Source organism: Rhipicephalus sanguineus, chromosome 8, assembly GCF_013339695.2.
Source record: "Rhipicephalus sanguineus isolate Rsan-2018 chromosome 8, BIME_Rsan_1.4, whole genome shotgun sequence".
Lineage (NCBI taxonomy): Eukaryota > Metazoa > Arthropoda > Arachnida > Ixodida > Ixodidae > Rhipicephalus > Rhipicephalus sanguineus.
This window is the reverse complement of record NC_051183.1, coordinates 110,504,425-110,527,411: the sequence shown is the minus strand read 5'-3', so window position 1 is coordinate 110,527,411 and position 22,987 is coordinate 110,504,425. Positions and strand designations below refer to the sequence as shown.

Here is a 22,987-nt window from a genome sequence, read left to right as displayed (position 1 = left end):
AATTGAGGTGAAGGTTGTTACGAAATGACTGGTTCCCCAGACGTGAAAGAGAGACGTCCGTTTAATGGCAATACTAAAGGCGAACTGCTGCACCGGCCACGTGCATGCGCCCTCGACCCGCCTCAGTTTTCTCGTCTTCGATAGAGTCTGGCACGCTCCAAGTTGCTCCGTTCCGCACTATTTTGCAACAAAGGTAATATCTACATTTAACCTTGAAATGTGGCTTCGCGGCAGTGCGTGTTTCCCCTTGATGCGGGGTTTCACGGCATGACATGCCACACTGCAGTGAAACCACCTTTAGAGGGGGCTTACATGCCCCCAAATATACGGGTCATTCCATGCCAAGTGTCCCAGCGATGGCGCTTGCACATCGCAAATATTCCTGATAAAATTTATACCTTTTTCCTATGTCACATGGAGCATTGTGGCAAAATAGTTTCGCTCAAAAAAAATTTTCGCGACCGTGGCACTCCCTTGAAGTTCGCTTGCTTTTGCTAAACTGTGCCTAATAGAAAAATATATATAACATCTGTTTCTGTGTGCTGAGCTTCGAAACTATGCTTGCACTGCTACAGAGGTTCTGTTTAGTTGCCGTATTTAATAATTCCGAAACTTTTTCGTTTAGCTGCCTGCTACGTATTTTCAAAAACGAAAATCTTCAAAGTTCGCGATTTTTTCTTAGGCTAATTCGAACTCTCTCTAAGCAATCTTTATATTAGCGGGGTTTTCAAGAAAGTGTATTTTTTGTACAAAAATATTTAGGTGTGAAATAGACTTCAAATCTTCTCAAAAAAAAAATTGTGAAATCAGAGACAATATGCGATTTGTCGCGTATTTGACCGTATTTTTTGTACTGATGCGGTCCAAGTAAAAATCCTCGTGACAAAACTTTAGAGCGCTCATGAGACAAAAATGTTCCAAAAGCCGGGAGAGTTCATGATTAAAACAGATACTTTGACTTAACACAACAAAACATGAGACACTGACATATATCTCTCATCTTGCCACCACCCGTGACGAGTGTCATCTGCAAGGGCGACCACGCGCGTTGTCGCGAAGTGGCAACAGAAAAAAAGGCAGGGTGCGTTCGGAGGGCCAAATTCAAAAATTTTCTTTCTTAAAATAAAAGATAATTTGATTAGACTTACTTCATTACTTAGCAATGAAGTCTTCTATCAAGCACCGCGTCACGAGGATTTTTACTTGGACCGAAACAGTACAACAAATACGGTCAAATACGCGTCAAATCTCATATTGTCTCTGATCTCACAATTTTTTTTTTCACGAATATTTGAAGTCTCTTTCGCATGGAAATATCTTTCAACAAAAATACACTTTCCTGAAAACCACGCTAATATAAAGATTGCTTAGGGAGTCTTCGAGTTAGCTTAAGAAAAAATCGCTAACTTTGAAGCTTTTCGTTGTTTTTGAAAGCACGTCGCCGGCGGCTAAATACAAAATTTTCAGAATTATTAAATAAGACAACTAAACAGAACCTCTGTAGTAGGGCAAGCGCAGTTTGAAAACTGAGCACACAAAAACGGATTTTATATACATTTTTCTATAGGCGCAGTTTAGCAAAAGCAAGCAAACTTTGAAGGGACGCCACAGTTGCGAAAATTTTTTTCGAGCAAAAATGTTTTGCCACAATACTCCATGTGGCATAGAAAAAAGGCAAAAATTTTGCCAGGAAAATCTGCAGTGTGCGAGCAGCGCCACGGCTCGGACACTTGGCATGGAATGACCTATACATATATTAGTTCATTTCGAATACTTTGAAATTTTGAATAATGTTAATTCGTGTCGAAGCGAATTCGAATAATGTAATATTCATTTGAATATTGGAAGCTCGCGAATATTTGCCCATCCCTACTCTAAATGAATGCTACAATTAAACACTATGTATCATTGTTTGTCCTTGTTTCTTAAATTTTGCGCTGCTGTTCTCTAGATCACATACAACGAACAAGCCTGCCAGTACCTCCTACGCATATGAAGCACTAAATCATTCTCAAACTCCGTTGTTTATTTCTTGACCGTAGGTTCATTGTTACAATTACAGTAGAATATCAATGTTACGATCAGGGTTGGTACGATTACAGCTAAGGCTAGTGTGTCACCACCGCAGGCAACACAGGATACACAAGGTTTCGCAGGCCAGTAAAAAGCCAAAAGACTGGGTACTTGCTGCAGGGCTTGGGCATCGAAGTTAAGAACAGGGCTGACTTGACGACAACATTATGAGTACGAGTAGCTGGTCCAACAATTGAGTTAATAAATTTTCTGTTGTGGAACGCACTCGCATGTACACTCAAACCTCGATATATTGAACACGGATTTGACGAATTATTGGTTATAACGAAGTAAATGAAGAATAGGCTTGTCATATATATAGTGTTACAAATATACGTTTATAACGAATTTTCGGATATAACAAACTTACTTTCGGAGGCCTTGTTATAATGAGGTTTGAGTGTATATGCGTTCTTGTTTGTTTTTTGCCATAAATGACATGGAACTTCCATTAAGGTAGGCATGTGTTAGTGGGAGCTTTGCATTCCTAACCAAGTCAGAATATTGACCACCTTCTCGATATTCGTCGTACTGAACTATTCGAAAGGACAAATAGAATGAATTCAAAAGTTGAACATAATAAATTGATCAGGTATTATTCTACATGCATTTGAAACTGGAATGTTCACCTGCCCCTGCTAACAGATTCTCTTTTCCTTTCCAGCTCAGAAGATGAATCCAGCCAAGTGTTCGTGCCCTTCATCAGCGTAAGTGTGCAGCTATGTTCCTGCTTCATTGAGTGGCTGTTGTTGTCAACCAAGCACTGGGATTTGTAAAAGCCAGCATTTTGGAATCAAGTGTGGTTTAATTGCTTCCGTATGAACAGTATACAGTCGAACCCACTTACAGTCGATCCCGGATATATCGAACTCGAAGGGGATCGCGAAATAGTTCGATATATCGATAATTCGAAATATAAAATATGTCCATTTAAGTGTTACCTTGTAACGCGGCGAGTCTCGGAGCGGTTTCCAGAGTCTGTGCCAAGCAGGAGCTTGCCGACTTGCGCAGAATATCAAAAGAATACACGAAAACAGCCGCACTTTATTTGGCATGAAAAAAGTCCGTGACCTTGGATTGCTTCTTTTTGTCAGCCATGAATTTCATGAGGCCATCCTCAATATTGCTGAGGCCCTCCAGATAACCAAGTCCTGTGCCTTGCATTGCGCTACAACAGCGGCAAATGAGGCTGAATGCCGACGCAAGTTCTGCAGCGGCGCAGGGTTTCTTCGAGGCGTCGTCAGCATCATCATCGCTGCTGAGGTCCGCCTCATCGGCACCAGCGACGTCGGCCACGATTTCAGCATCGGTGAGGTTCGAAACTGCTTGCACGTCGTCATCAGCGCCGACGAAATCGCTTGCAGTGTCCCCATCGGCGATGGCACCCGGAAACGCCGAGAGTTGGCGAAAGTCATTCTCGAGGCACCCCATGTCGTTGTCTGCTGTGATGTCGCTTTCGAAGTCGTCATGTGACGCTAGAAATCCAGCTTTACGAAAGCAGTTTACGACTGTGGTTTTTTTCACGTCATTCCATGCCCCAGTCATCATCTGGATCGCTCCAAGGAGGTCGGTTTTCGGTTCGACCCCCAACCGAAGGTTTATCAGGAGCCGTTGCACCAGACGTCGCCTGTATCCGACCTTGAATGCTTTAATGATGCCTTGGTCGAGAGGCTGCAACCTTGCCGTGGTGTTGGGCGGCAAAAACTTGACCGTTATCCTTTTCAACTGGCTCACGACATGGTGCGCGGAACAATTGTCCACCAGAAGGCAAAGGTTTCGATCTGATTTCTCCAATTCGGCATCCCATGCGCGAATCCATTCGGAAAACAGGTCCCGCGTCATCCACGCTTTCTTATTGAACGCATATCGGACTGGGAGGCTCTTCGCGTTCTTGAAGCAGCGCGGCGACTTGCTCTTGCCGATAACGAACTGCCGCAGCTTGCAGGAGCCATCCATGTTCGCCGCGAGCAAAATCGAGACGCGCACTTTGCTCATCTTTCCCCCATGGCACGAAGTCCCTTTCAAGTCCAACGTCTTGTTAGGCAACATCTGCCAGAACAGCGCCGTTTCGTCGGCGTTGTAAATATCCGACGGCGCAAAGTTGTCGCGAATGTTCGGCCACTCTTCGGAGAGCCACTTCTCCGTGTCCTGGCTGTTTGTCACGCCGCTTTCGCCGGACAGGGTCTTTCCAACGATGCCGTAGCGAGTCTTGAAGCGCTGCTGCCAGCCGGTGCCACCAGTGAAGCCGTCAACCCCCAAGGCCGCAGCAAACCACTTTGCTTTTTCCATCAGCATCGGGCCGTCAATCGGAATGTTTTTCGCCCGAGTCTCCAAAAACCAGGCGTACAGCGCTTTCTCAACATTGTCGTACGCAGGAACACGCACACGAAAAGCCTGAGAACGGCACGACTGGGCAGCCTTCGCCTTTACATCGGCTTTGTTCCGCAGAATCGTGCTCAGCGTGCTCCGAGGAATGCCGAATGCTTCTGCGACCGACAACTTTTTTTCTCCAGCCTCCACGCGCCGAATGATGTCGGTTTTGGTCGCCAAATCCAAGTTCTTCTGCTTCTTCGCGTCCATGGCGATCAGGGCGATCATTGCGGCGATGCCTTCGCGGATAAGCATCAGAAAAGAGCGAAGGCGAGGTGGCGGCCGTCGATGAGCGTGCCATTATGACTTATAGCCGACAACCTTATATCACAGTCATCCGTAGATATCTGCTCGGCTGCGCGTGTGGCGTACTACGCCGTACACTGCGGGTTGACGGCGGTACGAGCGCGCCATGCTTAGCCATGCTGCCGTTCGCAAGTTCGGCGCCGCCGCGTCGTGCGAGACCGCTTTAAACTGCGCGTCGCTTTGTAGAAAGGAAATTAGCTGTTGTTGAGCGGCGCGGGCACGGAGAAACGTCGATGCACTGACAGCGAGCGTATACTGCGTGTTTGACTAGGTGACAACTGAAGTGCGCCGCGCATCGTCGTGCAGGGCCGCGAGAGCATCGCGGAGACGTAGAGTGCACATTGCTTGGAAAATGCTTGTTTTCGCCGCGTTGAACGAAGAGGCTAGTCGCCGCACCCGTGCACGGTCCGGAGTGAAGCAAGCACGAAGAACGTACAAACGCGTGCATACGGCATACAGCAAGCGGCCCGGCAGTGACTCCGCGACCCGAATAGGCGACGCGCTGCACGCAACTAGCCAGGGATGATCGGCTCCACGTCGCGGTACCACACTTCGGTGAAGTGTCAGCTCATTGCAGAGGCGGTTAATTCACTCGTGAGCACGCAGCGGGCGTCGCTTCACGACGCGAAAAGGCTTAGCTTGTCACCGAAGGGGTTGATAGCACTTTAATAAAAATGCACGAAGAAAAAAAGAACGACTTGGCCGTTAAGCGCACGTTTTTAAGGGCGAGTCGATATACAACGAACTACTGATATAACGACCACTTTTCGCGACACTTTCGAGTTCGTTATAAACGGGCTCGACTGTACATCATTCAAGTATTTTTGGCTCAGGTTCAGGGCTGGGCAGCTAGTTTTATTTATTTATTTTTATTTAAGAAAAACCCCAAAGGCCCTCATGACTAGGGTATTAATGGGAGGGGGGGGCAAGGACACAGGAATCGGTTACAGATTGTGCACCTCAAAAGTTGAAACAAATGTACAAAGTAAATGGAGTCAAACATAATGTACCAAATACATTTTCAGACAGACAAAAAATGCAAAACAGCAGCCAAAATCACCAGACAAACACTGCAAGGAACAAGAAAAAGAAAATCAAAATAATAAGGTTAGGTGGCAAGTTGTGCGTGAATAAGATCTTGAAATTTGCTAAGGTTGTGTTCTGTGGCAGTGTCTGAGGGTAATGCATTCCATTCAGTTATTGTACACGGCTAGAATGAATGTACATAATCGGAAGACTGGCAGTTTATGCGTTTGACTTTATGTGTGTGATCACGACGTGGGAAGATGACTAGTGATGACTGAAATAATTCATCGTGAAGTAAAACATGACGATAAAGTTTACGGGACAGTGATAACCAGGAAATTTAAGGGCAAAGTGCTAGGTTGTTTAACTCGGCTTTTTTCTTTAACGAGGTGACGATAGTGTAAAATGAATAACCAGAAAAGATGAATCGCACAGCATGGTTCTGCAAGGCTTCTATGTTATTAGTACAGTCGCCGACCGATAAATCGGACACCGATAATTCGGACATGCTTGGTAATTCGGACAGTCGCGCGGCACCGCCGTTGATCCCATAGAAGTAATGTGTAAAGACGACCGATATTTCGGACAGCTGCGAGATCTACATTCGATAATCCGGACCCTGTCCGAGACTCGCGCACGCCGAATTGCCAGCCATTATCTCCTCCGGCACCCGTACCATACAAAGTATGGCCTCAAAGATCAAAACGAAAGCTAATTGGTGGTCTATGAGGCTCTATTTCGATTGCTACTTTATGCCTCAGATTTGTGATTTGAAATGCCGATCTTGGAGGCACTGGTGAACTGTGGGAAATCCTGTCGACATCGCGAACATCCTACATTCCGGTTCCTGTATCCCCGCGCTGCGCTGCTATCGCCGCCATTCTGTCGAATGCATCTGCTGTAAAACGTTCTGCGCGCGCGTTCATTTTTATCTTGAGACTTGCTTTATTTTACGCTCTGCTATCTCAAAAGATCTGAGTTGAATGGCGTCAACGGTGCCCTCACAGCCAGCGCCGACGACAACGAAACGCGGCAGATACAGTCAACTGCCGATTTTCCAGACATGCTCGAAAAATCGGACGCTTTCGCGGCACCGTCACCAGCCTCATAGACGTCAATGGTCAAGAACGTCGGAAATTTCGGACGCTAAAACTCTTCGGCGTCCGATTTTTAGGACTTTCTGCCCAAATTGCAGGTCCGAAAGGCAATAATTGAAGCCCCCACCTCTGCCGCGTCTATCATCTCGTAGGTTCGAATTAGCGCTTTCGCGAGTCGACCTGTTTGCGACAGTGGCAGAGTCTGAAAGTCAGCTTTGTCGCGATGCCGACGTGTTATGGGGTGAAGCGGACCGGAAATTAAAAGGGGCCGCTATCACGGCGCTGTGCGGCTATGTCTTAGGGATAGGCAGTGGAAATGCACGGAGGCGTGATGGCGGCAGGTGGCAAACGCGCCAGTACGGCTCAATCGCTGACAAGCCTTACGATAAGCATCTTCAGTCAACTGCTCGATGGTGCATGTGGCCTGGTGCAGTTGCATGCGTAGTGCACGCATTTAATAGGCGAGAAGCCAAACGTGCCGCGACGCCATTCATGCTGCCTCTTTGTGCGACCGGTAAGTGCGCCGCACAGACTCGTTGCCTTCACGAACGAAACCAGCTTGCCATCGTACAGCGATCACATCACACTGGCGGAGATACAGGCGGACTTGGTTGCACGTAAGCGGAAGTGCGGACAGCAACGCATTGACAACTTTTTTCGGCCACCGGGATCCTGAAGTGTCAATAAAAGTATTTTACAGCGAAAGCTGTTATGAGATCATTTCACCGGCCGTTTTTGGCGCCGTAGTTGTCCGCCGCCGCCGCCGGTGTCCGTAACCAGTATCGCTCGAAATAAGAAAAAAAACGAAATAAGAAAAAAATTCCAGGATGGAACGAGGTTCGAACCTGGGCCCTCTGCGTGGGAGCCCAGTATTCAACCTCTGAGCCATGCCGGTGCATGAAACTGCTTTGCAAAAAGGTCCTATACAGGCTTCATGTTGGGAAGGAACCACATTAGCATATGCAATATAGCGTGGTAGAAGAGTAAAATAAGCACCAAGCGTCACACAATGCGAATTCTGTAACCAGGCGTCACGCAATGCGAATTGCGCAACGAGTAGGTTGTTGAATGCTTCCAACCCATTACAAAAGGCTCTGCCATAATTCGTCATCGTCAACAGGCACAGCATCAACAAAGTGCGCATAATGCCTTACATGCGTTTAGCAGGTACCAACGCTCTCCGTAGAATGACGAAAAATGGCACAGTGCCTGCTGCCCTACTTCTCGAAAATTACAGTGATTTATAGCGTAGTGGGTTCCTCGCAAGTGCACTTGTATTGGTTGCCAAGGAAGCCCATAAGCGCATGATCCACTTCCTCGGGGTCTCAGTAAAATTACAATGATTTATAGCGTAGTGGGTTCCTCGCAGGTGCACTTGTATTGGTGGCCAAGGAAGCCCATAAGCGCGTGATCCATTGCCTAGGGCTCTGAGTAAAGTTCTTCGCCCCCCCCCCCCGAGTCTCTCTCCCACGTCAACGTATGTTATACAGCATGACGGGAGAGGGAAATAGCGACGGGGCGTCACCCAATGCAAATTACATAACTGGTGGGCCGTTTAAAGATTCCAACCCATTACAAAGGGCTGAACCAAAATTCTTCATCGACATCAGTCGTCGCGTCAACAAAGTGCACATAATGCCTTACAGACGTGTAGCTGGTGCCTCGCTTCTCCGCAGAATGACTAATAATGGCTTAGTAGGTGCTTCTCAACTTCACAAAAATTGTGATTTATGGCGTAGTGGGTACCTTTCTAGTGTACTTGTATTGAAGCCCCAAGAGAGCTTAACGGGATCTAGAAACGCCGCTCTTCAGCTTTCGCTGTGACTGTGCTGCGGTTTCAGCGCAGGCCTGGTGTTTTTTTTTTCTGACTCATTCGGTTTTTCGGACATTCGATAATTTGGACTTATTTACATTCCCCGTGGAGTCCGAATTATCGGTCGTCGACTGTAATATGTTTGTTTGGTGATATTGTTTGATGGTATATACAGTCGAACCCACTTATAACGATCCCACATATAACGATCTATCGGTTAGAACGACCATATTTGGGTGCACTTACGATTTTCCTATGCTAACCATTGAAGCTGCGTCCAGATATAGCGAACATTTTTCAAAGCCTCCTACTTTTACAACGAACACTACGGACACGGTCGCGGCAAAAATATGGCGCATACGAAGCGAAAAAAAGTTAAAACATGTTTTCTATAGCGTGACAGGGGCGCGCGCTCGCGCATGCCCCGCTCCAGTTTACTCGTTACTAAGATACCCAGATCGGCGAATGCCGCACGCAGATTTTGGACGCTGCGAGCGAGGTCGCTCACTTTCCATGCGTTTCTTCAGTGGTAGAATGGCAGTGAGGGGGAAAAACAAAAGTAGGCAGCATGAAGCCTTACGATCAGCTTTCGCCCCGCCACGGTGGTCTAGTGGTTATGGCGCTCGACTGCTGACCCGAAGGTCGCGGGATCGAATCCCGGCCGCGGCGGCTGCATTTTCGATGGAGGCGAAAATGTTTGAGGCCCGTGTACCTAGATTTAGGTGCACGTTAAAGAACCCCAGGTGGTCGAAATTTCCGGAGCCCTCCACTACGGCGTCTCTCATAATCATATCTTGGTTTTGGGACGTTAAACCCCAGATATTATTATTATTATTATACGGTCAGCTTTCGCACGGTTACCTTTCCTGACGCTGTTCTCTGCAGCTACGACCGCCTGCGATGAACGAAACAATGCCTTGGAACGCAAGAAGGCATAAATGCAATTGAAGTGATAACCGCGATAACTTTCCATCGCAAAAAGGTTCACTGCGTCCCTAAACTCGTCGACGCCACAATGTGCCCCGAAAAGTCGTCCGTCTTTCCGGTAACAGCAGAGACCGGTCGATCGGTGATAACGATTTCCGCGCGATTGCGGCGATGCCTTCGCGGATAAGCATCAGAAAAGAGCGAAGGCGAGGTGGCGGCCGTCGATGAACGTGCCATTGTGCCTTTTAGCCGACAACCTTATCACAGTCATCTGTAGATATCTGCTTGGCTGCGCGTGTGGCGTACTACGCCGTACACTGCGGATTGACGGCGGTACGAGCGCGCCATGCTTAGCCATGCTGCCGTTCGCAAGTTCGCCGCCGCTGCGTCGTGCGAGACCGCTTTAAAAGTGCGCGTCGCTTTGTAGAAACGTAAGTAGCTCGCTGTTGTTGAGCGGCGCGGGCACCGAGAAACGTCGATGCACTGACAGCGAGCGTGTACTGCGTGTTTGACTAGGTGACAACTGAAGTGCGCCGCGCATCGTCGTGCAGGGCCGCGAGAGCATCGCTGAGACGTAGAGTGCGCGTTGCTTGGAAAATGCTTGTTTTCGCCGCGTTGAACGAAGAGGCTAGTCGCCGCACCCGTGCACGGTCCGGAGTGAAGCATGCACGAAGAACGTACAAACGCGCGCACAGCAAGCGGCCCAGCAGTGACTCCGTGACCTGAGTAGGCGACGTGCTGCACGCAACTAGCCAGGGATGATCGGCTCCACGTCACGGTACCGCGCTTCGGTGAAACAGTGTCAGCTCATCGCAAAGGCGGTTAATTCACTCGTGAGCACGCAGCGGGCGTCGCTTCACGACGCGAAAAGGCTTAGCTTGTCACCGAAGAAGTTGTTAGCACTTTAATAAAAGTGCACAAAGAAAAACAAACGGCTTGGCCGCTAAGCGCACGTTTTTAAGGGCGAGTCCATATACAACGAACTACTGATATAATGACCACTTTTCACGACACTTTCGAGTTCGTTATAAACAGGTTCGACTGTATTGATATACAGTTGATCCCGGATATATTGAACTCGAAGGGGACCGCGAAATAATTCGATATATTGATAATTCAAAATACGAAATATGCGTATTTAGGGCTTTAAATAAAGCACTACAGGCCTCGACACAGTTCTCCTAAATCGTAAAAAGCGCGAACATAACGATTCGCTCACATATGCTAAAGAACAAGGCGAGAACTTCCTCTTTTGCAAGTTAGCGCGCTTTATTTCGCATGCAAATAGTCCATAAACTTGTCTTGCTTGTTGTGCGCCGTGAATTTGTCAAGTCATCGTCAATATCATTGAAGCTTTCCAGATAAGTAAATTCAACACTTTCGGCCACAACAGCGGGGATCGACGCTGAACGCTGATGCGAGCTCTGTAGCGCGGTAAAGGGTTTAGCTGTGGCAGCGGCGGCTGGCATCCTCAAACTGCATGGGTCCATTTCCGCAGCACCGGCAACGTCAGCTGTGATCTCGGCATCGATGCAATCAGAAACAGCTACATTGTTATCTGCACCGACAAAGTCATTCGCTGAGCTCCCATCTGATAACGGCGCCCGGAAACGCTAATAAGTCGCAAAATTCACTGACGCACCGTACGCCGTAGTCGGCGGTCATGACGCGCCCAAAGTCGTCACCAGGCACCAAGGCCCGTAAGGACACAATGCACGACGGTGCTTTACTTGACGTTGTTCCAAGCACCGGTCATCATTTTTATCGCTACGAGCGGAACAATGTTTAGTTCGACTCCCAAATGACGATTTATCAAGAACGGAGCAAGAAGTACACATGCCACAAGAGACAACGCTAACAACGCTGCACGAAGAAACATTTATCCACCGTCGACATGTTGGCGATACCGATGGCACTTGTGGCTTTGTAGAAGGCAGCCGCTACTTTGGCAAGAAATGCGAAAAAAAAGCGTAGCCTCTGAGATCTGCATTTTAAAACCGAAAACACTAGAAATACGTCACGAGGTTACGAATCTCGAAGGCCATGCCTTATGGGCTCGCATGCCATCGTGCGCGAACAGACTGGGAAGGGAATGCAAACATTACAACAAGGCTGCCAAGTCACTTCGAATTCTCATTTTGGTGCCCTCGGCAGTCAACCTCTTTGAAAAACACTAGCCCATGCATTAAAACCTGCGTATCGTGCGTCAAATATACCGGTGAACTGACAAGCGCTGCACAACGAACTAGAGCAACGCAATTTCGTCACCTGCGCGCGACGAGGGACTAGAACTTGTAAGAATGCGGCCGAAAAATGATTAATATATTTGTTAGGAAAAATGCACTTTCTGGGCTTCGGCGCGGGGCAGCGTTCAATATAGCGGATGTTTCGCTGTGCGGGAGTTCGACATACGTGCACACCAGCCCCATACTTTTGCATGGGAAATTCAAGGGGATTTCTCAACTGTTCGATATAGCCAATAATTCGATATATCCGAGTTCAGTATATCCGGGATCGACTGTGTAATCTTTTTTATTGATTTCCATTCCAGGCAAATTGCACAAAAAGTTCGTGTAGTAAAAAAAAAATCCTAGTTTAAGAAAGCGTATATATAGAGAATCCTCAAGCAAAATTTGACATTTGGAACAGGTGTGAAAAGTTTCTGGAAAACTCGCAAAAGCAGCTTATTTTTTGTTTTGCATAACACTGCCATAAAAACCGGAATATGGATTTAATTTTTTTTAAAGGGGTACTGGGGAACACGAATATTTTCAGTTATCGTTTTTTGCGTCAAATGAAAGGTCAAGCCCTCAGGAGCCTAGAAAAGGCAGTGCTAAGCACGAGTGCGCCCTGAAAAAGTAATTACAGTATGTTTTTAAAAGCTAGTTTCGGTTCCTACTGTACCCTGACGTCACAACACGGTATGAGCTTCTCGTCACGTGCTCGCACAATATATAGTGACGTTTCCACGGCCGCCCCGGACCGTGGCTCCGTTGGTGACGCACAAGCGGCCATTTTGGAAGTTTTGATGACGCACAAGCGGCCATCTTGGAAGTTTTGGTACTAACGTCATCACAACTAGCCAGACTGCTGCGTGAAGTCACCAGAATTTGTACTGTAGCCTGACGTCAAGCTAGTGTCGATATCAGTAGGTGCACCAAGGAAAAAATGACTTTAATATCAAATTAAAATGTCTTGTCAGCATTTGCTGAGCTTCGCACTTGCTCAGAGCCCTCTCTGCATACTGAAGATTTGTATGGCAGAGTAAACTCGCCTTCGAAAAAAGGTGTCAGCACCCCTTTAAGGAACCGCAATAAAACATCGACCCCCATCTTATATACCAGTCATTCGTTGCCATCACAATCATTGGTGTCGCTTTGTTGACTACCAGCCTTGTACCGTGGGCGACCTCATTTTGAGTTTTAACACAAAGCTGTTTACGCTAACCATAATTTGTGTGGCCTATCAGAAAACTATCATATCATGAGTATGTGTGACAGAAATTGGGCAAATCCCACTGCTCACCACTGGTTCACTGAGAGAGAGAAAGCTATAGAAAGAAAGAGATAAATAGAGAGAAATAAGGGGAATAAAGACATAAAAAGATAGAGAAAGAAAGAGACACACGGAAAGAGAGAGCAAGAATCAGGGAGAGGAAGATATAGAAAAATGTAGAAAGCTCAAGAGGGAAAAAAAGCTAGCAGTTGTTCCGTGTGCGAATACAACCAATGAGCGAAGCTCCTTAGAAATGGGACGCAAACGACTACAGTTGAACACGGATATATCGAACTCGAAGGCGATCGCGAATTAGTTCGATATATGAAAAATTCGATATAATAAAATACAGGCCCCGAGACCTTACCAGTGGCGGACAATCACTTACAGTCGGCTCATTCAAGAATGACAACTAATTCCACACACACGATGCAACAGAATGTTTTATTTGCGCGAAAAAAAAAATAGCTCATCTTGGCCTGCTTCTTTGTCTTCAAAATGAAGTTGAAGACGCTAGCCTCGATCTTATCGAGGCTGTCCAGGTGCGACAGCCCGGTCCACTCCATGTTGCCGCAAAAACGGTGAATCGAGCCGAACGCCGCCGCCACTTCAGCGGCGGAGTATGCGCGTGTAGCCGCCGCCTCGCCCAGACGATCTTCGTTGCCACTTGAGCTGTCGGCCTGAGCATCCTGAGTCCCTGCGACCGCAGCTACAATGTCCTCGTCAGCGAGGCTCGCAACAGCCTGAACATTGCAGTCCACTTCCTCAAAATCGTCCGCAGACACTTCGGGTGGAACGGCAGCCGGGAAGAGGGACGACAACTCGTGAAAGGCGTCATTTGTGCGCTTGTCGTCGCCATCTTCACTGGTTTCCACAAGTTCCGCCGACACGAAGCCTGCCTTCCGGAAGCAGTTGGCCACTAATTCCGTCTTCACGTCTCGCCAGGCGCCCGTCACCATTTGAATGGCACTAAGCAGGTCAACCTTCAGCCCACCTTGAAGGACTTGATGATGCCCTGGTCAAGCAGTTGCAGCTTCGCTGTCGTGTTGGCCAGCAGAAACTTCAGCTCGATGTTTTTGAGCTCGCAGGGGAGCACGCACGCAAAAGAGGAATACAGTAGTATGCAACAACTCACGGAAGTGAACTCCACCAACAAAGTGCTCGCGATCAGTCGCGATGGCGGTGATGGCTACCCGGGCGCCCGGGCTACCTGCGAGGGCAGCAGCGATGTGCGAAAGGCGCGAGCTGTGGTTGGCTGAGCAAATACGAAAGGGCGGGCTGTGGTTGGGTGATCAAAATTCACAAAACAGCAACAAAAAAAGAAAGAAAAGGAGAAAGGAGGAGGCCGGCGGCTCCTTTGTTCCTGCTCTCTGAGCTGACGGTAACGCGGAGAGTGTAGGAGAAAGAGAGAGAAAAAAGAAAGCCGTTCCATAAGTTGGAGAACGCGCCCAGCAGGAGTACAGTCTAAGCCCTCTCGCCCTCACGTTTTTCGAGCGTTTCGGGTGTAGGCTGAGGCGCAGTGCCCCGAAGGTCGCGGGGCTGAGCAAGTGCCGAAATGCGCCTTCCAGCTCGCGCGGCGTTCGATATATCCGATGGCAGGTAAAAATACCGTTCGATATAGACGTGCGAATTTCTATACTTTTACAAAGGATCTTCAAGGGGATGATTTACGAGTTCGATATAGCCGAAAATTCGATATATGTGGGTTCGATATATCTGTGTTGGAGTGTATGCGCCTGATCTTGCTGCTGGCTTTCATGAAGGCGGTAGGGTGGGGAGAGCATCTGCTGCGCTCAGTGGCGGGAACGGCTGAGCGAGAGGCGCGCGCAGCGCAGGGAGAGGGAGACAGGTGGGAGAGGGGTGCGAGCGGTGATGCTGCGGGGAGCTTCGTCGACGGAGACGGAACGCTGCGCACAGCGTTTCATTGCCTTCTTGCGCCAGCGCCGGGTGGGGAGAGCGTCTGCTACTACCTTCGACAACGCGCCCGTAGTGCACTAGAACGATGGTTGTCATTTCATAATCCACGATAAAGGTGGTGAAAGTGAAGATGACCATTATAAGCAGTTGTGCACAGAGCTTATTTCTTTTAACCTCGAATTTCTGGTGCGCTAGAACCAAACCGCTCAAGGCCTAAACATTTCTTCTTAATTTACCGGCCACTGCAACCCAAAGCGATGTTTAAGAGAACGGAGCTTCAACGGTGACGGCTGTAGAGGTCGCTACTATTGTGCTAATAGGTGGCGCCCCCCTCCTTGATGTACGTGATGTACGGAGTAGAATAAAGTTAGTTGTTGTTTGGGTTCAGTGGCGACCGGTTGTCTTACTGCGGGCTTGACAGGCGCTCATGCCATGACTGCGTCGTATTCTCGAGTGAACCGATAACACTACATGGTGTCAGAAGTGGTCGAGCACCGACGTCGCGCTTACCCATCGTCCGTATCATGCCTACCGAGCAGTCCAGCCCGAAGTGGGTGGGCGTCAACCTTCAGACGCCGGAGCCGTTCGACTTCGGCAACGCGGGGACCTGGCCGACGTGGAAAAGTCGCTTCGAGGACTATGCAGCCATCTCGGGTCTCAAAAATGCACTGGAGGAAACACAGGTGCGCTCGCTCTTATATTGCATGGGCCCCGAAGCGCGTCCGCTCCTCGACACATTTTCGCTCGATGCGGCGTCCCTCACTTCGTACGAGACCGTGGTAGACCGTTTCACTGAGCATTTCGTGCATCCAAGCAACGAACTATACGAGTCGTCCCGTTTTCACAGACGCGTACAGCAGCCAGGCGAGAGCATTGACGGATACTATGCCGAGTTATGCAGGATGGTGAAACGCTGAGCCTATCCTTCAGTGCAAGTTGAAGAAAGGCTAGTACGTGACAGATTCGTCGTCGGCTTGCGCGACTCGCGTCTTTCAGACCAGCTCTGCCGAAACGCTAAACTCACTCTCAAAGAGGCTCGGACGCAAGCACGCCAGGCGGAAGACGCGGAAAAAGAAAAGCGGCAGTCGCAAGCTGGAGCAAGTTATAGTTCCAACGCTTTGCAACTGGACGCTACAAAGATGCAGAAGGCCGCTCGACATCACCGGAACGCGAAGCCTTCTTTCGACCATCAGAACGCAGACACGCCCACCTGCGGATTCTGTGGCCGCGCGGCTCATCCTCGAACGCAATGCCCGGCACGCAGCTCGCTCTGCAACTTTTGCAAAAAGAAGGGGCACTTCGCGGAAGTTTGTCGCTCGCGGAAATCGAAACAAAAAGTCGGCTCTATTCACCTGAGCACCGTCGAGGCGGAGGCCAAGTCTTTATTAGTGGACGTCACCGTGGACGAGTACACGATGCAATTTAAAGTTGACTCTGGCGCCGAAGTCTCTGCTATACCCGAAGACTTCCCCAAGCTTCCAGCCAAGCTGGACAAGGTTGACACGGTACTTACCGGTCCTGGAGGTCAACCATTGCGGGTACTCGGTTCATATACAGCCCAACTTCGTTGGCGCGGGAAGACGTCCTTGCAGCGACTCTTTGTCATTGAATCGCTCTCTGTCCCTCTTCTGGGACTTCCGGCTATACAAGCCCTCGACGTTGTGAAATTCCTTGGCGGCGTGCAGGCCCCTGAGGCATCACTTCAAGCTGACTTGTTCCGCGGACTTGGCACTCTCAAGGAGGAATATCGAATCCGCTTGAAGCTTGGTGCTACACCATTTTCCCTCAGCGTGCCTCGTCGCATTCCCATTCCGCTACACGAAACCGTGAGGCGCGAGCTCAACAAGCTCGAAAGTGACGGAGTGATTCGCTGCGTCGACAATCCAACGCCGTGGTGTTCTGGACTGGTAGTGGTTCCTAAAGCGTCAGGAGATTACCGCCTTTGTGTTGACTTAACCCGGCTGAATGAAGTCGTACTTCGAGAACGCCACATCCTCCCAACGGTCGAACAAGTCCTCGGGCTTATCGGAGATGCAACGGTGTTCTCCAAGCTGGACGCCACAGCGAGTTTCCACCAAGTGAAACTGACGACGGACTCTCAAGAGCTCACGACCTTTATAACCCCTTTTGGCCGGTACTGCTTCTGCCGCCTTCCATTTGGTATAACCTCAGCGCCCGAGTATTTTCAGAAGCAGATGGCCAGAATTCTTGAAGGACAGGAAGGGGTAGCCAATATGATCGATGATATTCTCGTTTTCGGACGCACTAGAGAGGAACATGAGGTCCGACTGAACCAGGTTCTGTCCCGTCTTGCTGAGGCTGGGGTCACGCTGAACAAGAACAAATGCTTATTCGGTGTTTCGGAAGTGCCGTTCCTTGGAGTAATCGTGTCCGCTCAAGGCATCAAGCCGGACCCAGCCAAGGTAGCAGCCATCAAGACCATGGAAGCTCCAAAAGACGTTGCAGGCGTCAGGCGTCTTCTCGGGATGATCAATCATCTTGCTAGGTTCTTGCCACACATCTCGGAAATAACCGCTCCAATCAGAGCCCTCCTCAACAAGTCTTCAAGTTGGACTTGGGAGCACGAACAAGAGGCCGCATTTGTCAGGGTGAAGGAGATGCTGTCATCCGATAGGTGTATGGCCAAGTACAATCCGTCGTATGCCACCACTGTCTCAGCTGATGCTAGTTCGTTTGGACTTGGGGCAGTCCTGCTGCAGATGCAGCCATCAGGCGAGCGCCATCCTGTCGCTTTTGCTTCCAGAGCAATGACGAAGACGGAGCAGAGATATAGCCAAACTGAAAAGGAAGCATTGGCTATAACCTGGGCTCTCTGGAGGTTCAACGAATTTGTGCGTAGCATCCCACTGGATGTTGAGACAGATCACCTACCCCTCGTCTCTCTCTTTGGTAAGATGGAGCTCGACATGTTGCCTCCTAGAATACAAAGGCTGCGGATTAAAGCAATGCCTTATCAATTTAAGGTACTTCATGTGCCTGGTAAGCTTTTGGCTACAGCGGATACTCTCTCTCGCATCAACAACCCGAATGAATCTTCTGCGGATGCTGTGCAAATCCTTAACACAGAAACTGTGGCTCGCACAACCCTTGATGTGATGGAGCTCTATGTTGCAGAAACAGTGGCTGCCACGTTTGAAGTTTTGCCCCTAAATGTGCAGGAAGTTCGTCGAGCACAAACTTCGGATGGTGAATGCACTACATTAATCTCCTTCTGTCAGCGGGGTGGCCTCGGAAAAACAAGCTGCCATTACACATCTCCAAGTATTCATCGGTGGTTGATCAACTTTCTGTGTGCGACGGCGTACTGCTCAAAGGTACCCGTTTGGTGATCCCATCGTCACTTCGGTCTACAGTCTTGGCACTACTACATGAGGGACACCAAGGCTGTAACAGAAGCAAAGCCTTGGCGCGAGATTCGGTATGGTGGCCTGGCATCTCCAATGACATTACCTCTCTGGTCGCCAACTGTGAGACATGCGCTTTCACACGAGTTAACTTCGCTGAGCCACTTGTACCGACACCTCTCCCAGATCGTCCGTGGCAACTTCTCGGCATGGACCTATTTCACTTCTGTGGGCAAACTTTCCTCCTGGTAGTTGATTACTACTCCAGGTACCCAGAGGTGATAACCTTGAGGAGCACAACTGCGCAAGTTGTCGTGGATGTGCTAAAGAGCATGTTCGCCCGCCATGGGATACCGGAGGAAATTCGGTCTGACAATGGCCCGCCATTCTCGTCACGAGACTTCACAACCTTCGCTTCCTCGTATGGCTTTGTCCATACGACAAGCAGTCCCCACTACGCCCAATCAAATGGGGAAGTGGAGAGAATGGTCAGGACGGTCAAAAAACTCTTCACCAAGGCAAAAGACCCTCACATGGCTCTCCTGTGTTACAGGGATACCCCAGGCGTCAACGGTTTTAGCCCAGCTCAGCTCTTGATGGGTCGTCGGCTAAGGACCAAAGTCCCTAAGAAGGAAGAATTGCTACATCCAAGCGTGCCACCAAAAGACGCAGTAGCGTCGAGGAACGCATCCTACCAAAGAAAGCAGGAAAGGAACTACAATCGGCGTCATCGGGCCAGGCATCAAAGGCAGCTTCCCGTAGGACAACAAGTCTGGGTGCGGCCAGAAAATGTAAAGGGCACTGTGTTAAGCCCAGCACAGAGACCTAGGAGCTACATAATAGAAACAGGACAAGGCGGTATCTTGCAGCGTAACAGGGGTCACCTCGTCCCCTTTGTTCCAGCATCATCGTTGCCACCACAAGCTTCATCAGAAACAACCGAGCCACAGCCGCAAGTAGCTCAGCCATCTCAAGGTCCTCCAAGTACCACGGTAACGACGAGCGACTCGGGACGAACTGGTGATCGTGTTGGTGGTGATGGTGGTGATAGTGATGGTGGTGGTGGTGGTCGCGATGGTGTGGTGTGCACGCGTAGTGGCCGACGCGTGGTCCCACCGGACCGTCTGAACTTATGACTGCCGAACGTGCGGAAAGGGGGGAGATGTAGAGGTCGCTACTATTGTGCTAATAGGTGGCGCCCCCCTCCTTGATGTACGTGATGTACGGAGTAGAATAAAGTTAGTTGTTGTTTGGGTTCAGTGGCGACCGGTTGTCTTACTGCGGGCTTGACAGGCGCTCATGCCATGACTGCGTCGTATTCTCGAGTGAACCGATAACACTACAACGGCGGGGTGTAGGCCTAAGGAGCTTCGCTCCTAATAAAGAGAAGGAAAGAGAGAGCCCCATCACGAGGGTCTAGTGGTTATGGCGCTCAACTGCTGACCCGAAGTTTGCGGGATGGAATCCCGGCTGCGGCGGCTGCATTTTCGATGGAGGCGAAAATGGTTGAGGCCCATGTACTTAGATTTATGTGCAACCCCAGGTGGTCAAAATTTCCGTAGCCCTCCACTACGGCATTTCTCATAATCATATCGTGGTTTTGGGATGTTAAACCCGATGTATCATTATTAGGAAAGAGAGAGAAAAAAGAAGGGATGAGGAAAGGGTCATTCTATGAGAGCTGCGAACGCTCGGTTCTTGAGTTTGGACATCCATGTCAGGACTAACCTAGCTAAAGCCTAGCAACAACCTAGAAGCAACCAGATAAGACTTATAATCATCCAGTTTCGCTGTTTCAAGCCTTCCACGACTTAGCGCAAGCTTCGCCAATTTTTTTTATTGTTGTCTTGTGAATCTATTTGGGCTCTGAGCTGCTTTTTTCCTTTTCCCGGAAAAGTAACCCGTGGCTAACGACAGTTCACCTTAGCATTCAAGAAAATGGCAATCAAGTTTGCAAAGGCGCGTAGAACTCGGGTTGCACACTGCAGCTTTAAAGTGTGTGAAAGTAGTGTTCGGACGCTAGCGCAGGCAAATGCGAGCGAGAGCTGTGAGTGATAAACAATAACTGAAATTTTATTTTTGCACGGCTGTCCTCACTGCTCCATCTCCCCGAATACTCTTTTTTTGTTGCTTCCTGCGATGCCGGCAGCTTTGGTTACAGCGGCACATACGGCTATGATAGGCGGGCAGATCGAGTGCACCTCAGAAGCATTCGCTACTGGTGGATGCGGAAGGATCACATCATGACACACAGCAATCGGAAAAAAATTGTTTGGGTGCCAGACTGCAGCGTATTATCTAGAGCTGGAGACGAAGGTTGCAGAGTTTGTCTGGGAGCTGTGCTCGTGTCATGATTGCCACCAGTGACCTCAGAGTGCATCCAAATAAAACTGTGAAGATGGTTGCGACGTTTCACGAAGATAATGCTTGAGAACATTTTTTGGCCTTCTGGCATCTGGAACTTGCATGTAAACACGTGTAAATAAATGGCATTTTCGCTGTGCACCATTTGAAATTGCATTTGCTTCACGGTAAAGGTGCCTTTTGATACTTACATCGTTCCACATACAGTTATCTTCTTTTTCGATTTTCAGTAGTTCAAGATGAGGGGGTCGACCATTATTCCGCTTTTTATGGTAAATAAATGTCATTAACACTGTCCGGGGGCCGCTCATGATATCGGATGGTAAGACGGAAGGTGCAAGCGCAGTACTTAGGTCTTAGATCCAGGCACCCTGCCAACATTTCAGAGATTCACTTTTGCCACTGGATTTCTCGCTGAATATAGCATGGTCCAGTAAACCTATCATGTTTCTCATCAATGCTAGGAACTAACGATTAATAAAGTAGAACCTCACTGATATACTCCCATTTCGTATGATCACACCTATTGACATCATGTTGACGTCGATAGCTGACAATGCGATGTACATAACGGCTAGTCCAGTGATTCACTGGGGTCGGAAGAGAGCGCACCGGCGTTTTTATGGGATGTGGGCGCGTTAGTACTGTGAGAAAGCTGCCACGATGGTTGGCGACTTCTCTTGATTATGCACTCTTTGTGACTTCTGTGTCCCATATGAGGTTCAGTGGCTGGAAAGTGTATTATACGATCGTAGTCTGGCAATAAACTGAACGCTAGTGCCACATAATCATGTTTTCTGGGAACGTATTAGCGGGGAAAGAGAAGCGTTACTAAATGAGTCATTTTTTTGTTGTGTTCCCAGTCGTAAACATCGGTACTGGGAAATCATATGAAAGGGGAACATATCATTGAGGTTCTACTCTATGTATTTTATTTTTCCATCTCTGAGGACATGACACGCAAACAGCAGCAGTTGAAATCTTCCTGTGTGCTTCATTGTGTATTGTGAGCGGTTGACAGAATTTTCCACTGCCAAGTTGTGGATTGACTTGCCTTACGAAATGAAGCTTTCAAGAACTTGTGACATAACATGTAAACGCTACTTTCTCTCTAATCAAGTATTCTGTTAAATTTTTGTGGTGTACCTTTCAATTTACTACTGGTGTTTGTACTTTTGTATAACTCTTGTGTATATATATACTGCTTAGACTTTATGCATAACCCGCTGTGGTGATCTAGTGGTTATGATGCTCAGCTACTGACCTGTGCTTAGATTTAGGTGCACAGTAAAGAACCCCAGGTGGTTGAAATTCTGTAGCCTTTCACTACAGCATCTCTCATAATCATATGGTGGTTTTAGGGTGTAAAACCCAAAATATTATTACATTTTATGCATAGCAATTACTAGCTGTATTACATATGAGTAACAGGTTGTACAAAACTACTGCTAACAAAATTTTCGGTATTGAAATGGGCACTAGCCATTTAGGGTATTTGTCTAACTATTTATGCACAAATCTGTTGAAACATGCAATAAAGTTTCCTTGTTTGATTGATTGATTGATGTTTTTTAATGCGTCATGCCCGTGTTTTGACAGCACAGTGCTTTCTTGCCTTTCATTGCAGGACGTCAAGATCGGTGCTGAAGGAGGAGGGGGAAGCTCGGGTAAGTGTGGATAGCCATGGGCCAACCAGAGTGTTCTTAAGTAACAAGCATGCACTGGAAGCATTGCTGAACCGTTGGTTGGTCAACTCAGTCATGTATTGTGCAACTCGGACGTGTATCAACTAGGCTTGTGCGAATATTCGTGCAGTTAGAATATTCGAATTAATATTACAGCATTCGAATTCGCTTGGAAACGAATTTAAATTATTCTAAATTTCGAAGTATTCGAAATTAACGCATAGACATAAACCGCATGTAACCCCCTGTAAAGGTGGTTTCACTGCAGTGCAGAGGTGCTATGCCGTGAATACAACTTTCTGAGGAAAATCCGCAATGCCGCGAAGCCCTACTTCAAGGTTAAATGATCAAAGTACCCTCACATATTTTGACATAAAAGTCAATTTTCGCATGGCGCACCTACTGACAATGACATCAACATGACGTCAGGCTACATGCCCATTCTGGTGACTTCACGCACCATTATGGCTGGTTGTGATGACATCGGGCCTCAAATCATGCAAAATGGCCTCTTGTCCATCACTAACGGAGTAACGGAGCAGAGCAGCT

General features: G+C 48.4%; 1 protein-coding gene across 1 annotated transcript in view; it reads left to right on the top strand.

Moving 5' to 3' along the window:
* The window catches only part of LOC119402300 (phosphofurin acidic cluster sorting protein 2), a 96,846-nt gene that overhangs the window by 56,050 nt on the left and 17,809 nt on the right, over positions 1 to 22,987 (top strand). The window contains exons 13-14 of the mRNA XM_037669451.2: positions 2,738 to 2,780; positions 22,381 to 22,420. Coding sequence (XP_037525379.1) covers positions 2,738 to 2,780; positions 22,381 to 22,420 — 83 coding nt within the window. The remainder of the gene's footprint in view (positions 1 to 2,737; positions 2,781 to 22,380; positions 22,421 to 22,987) is intronic.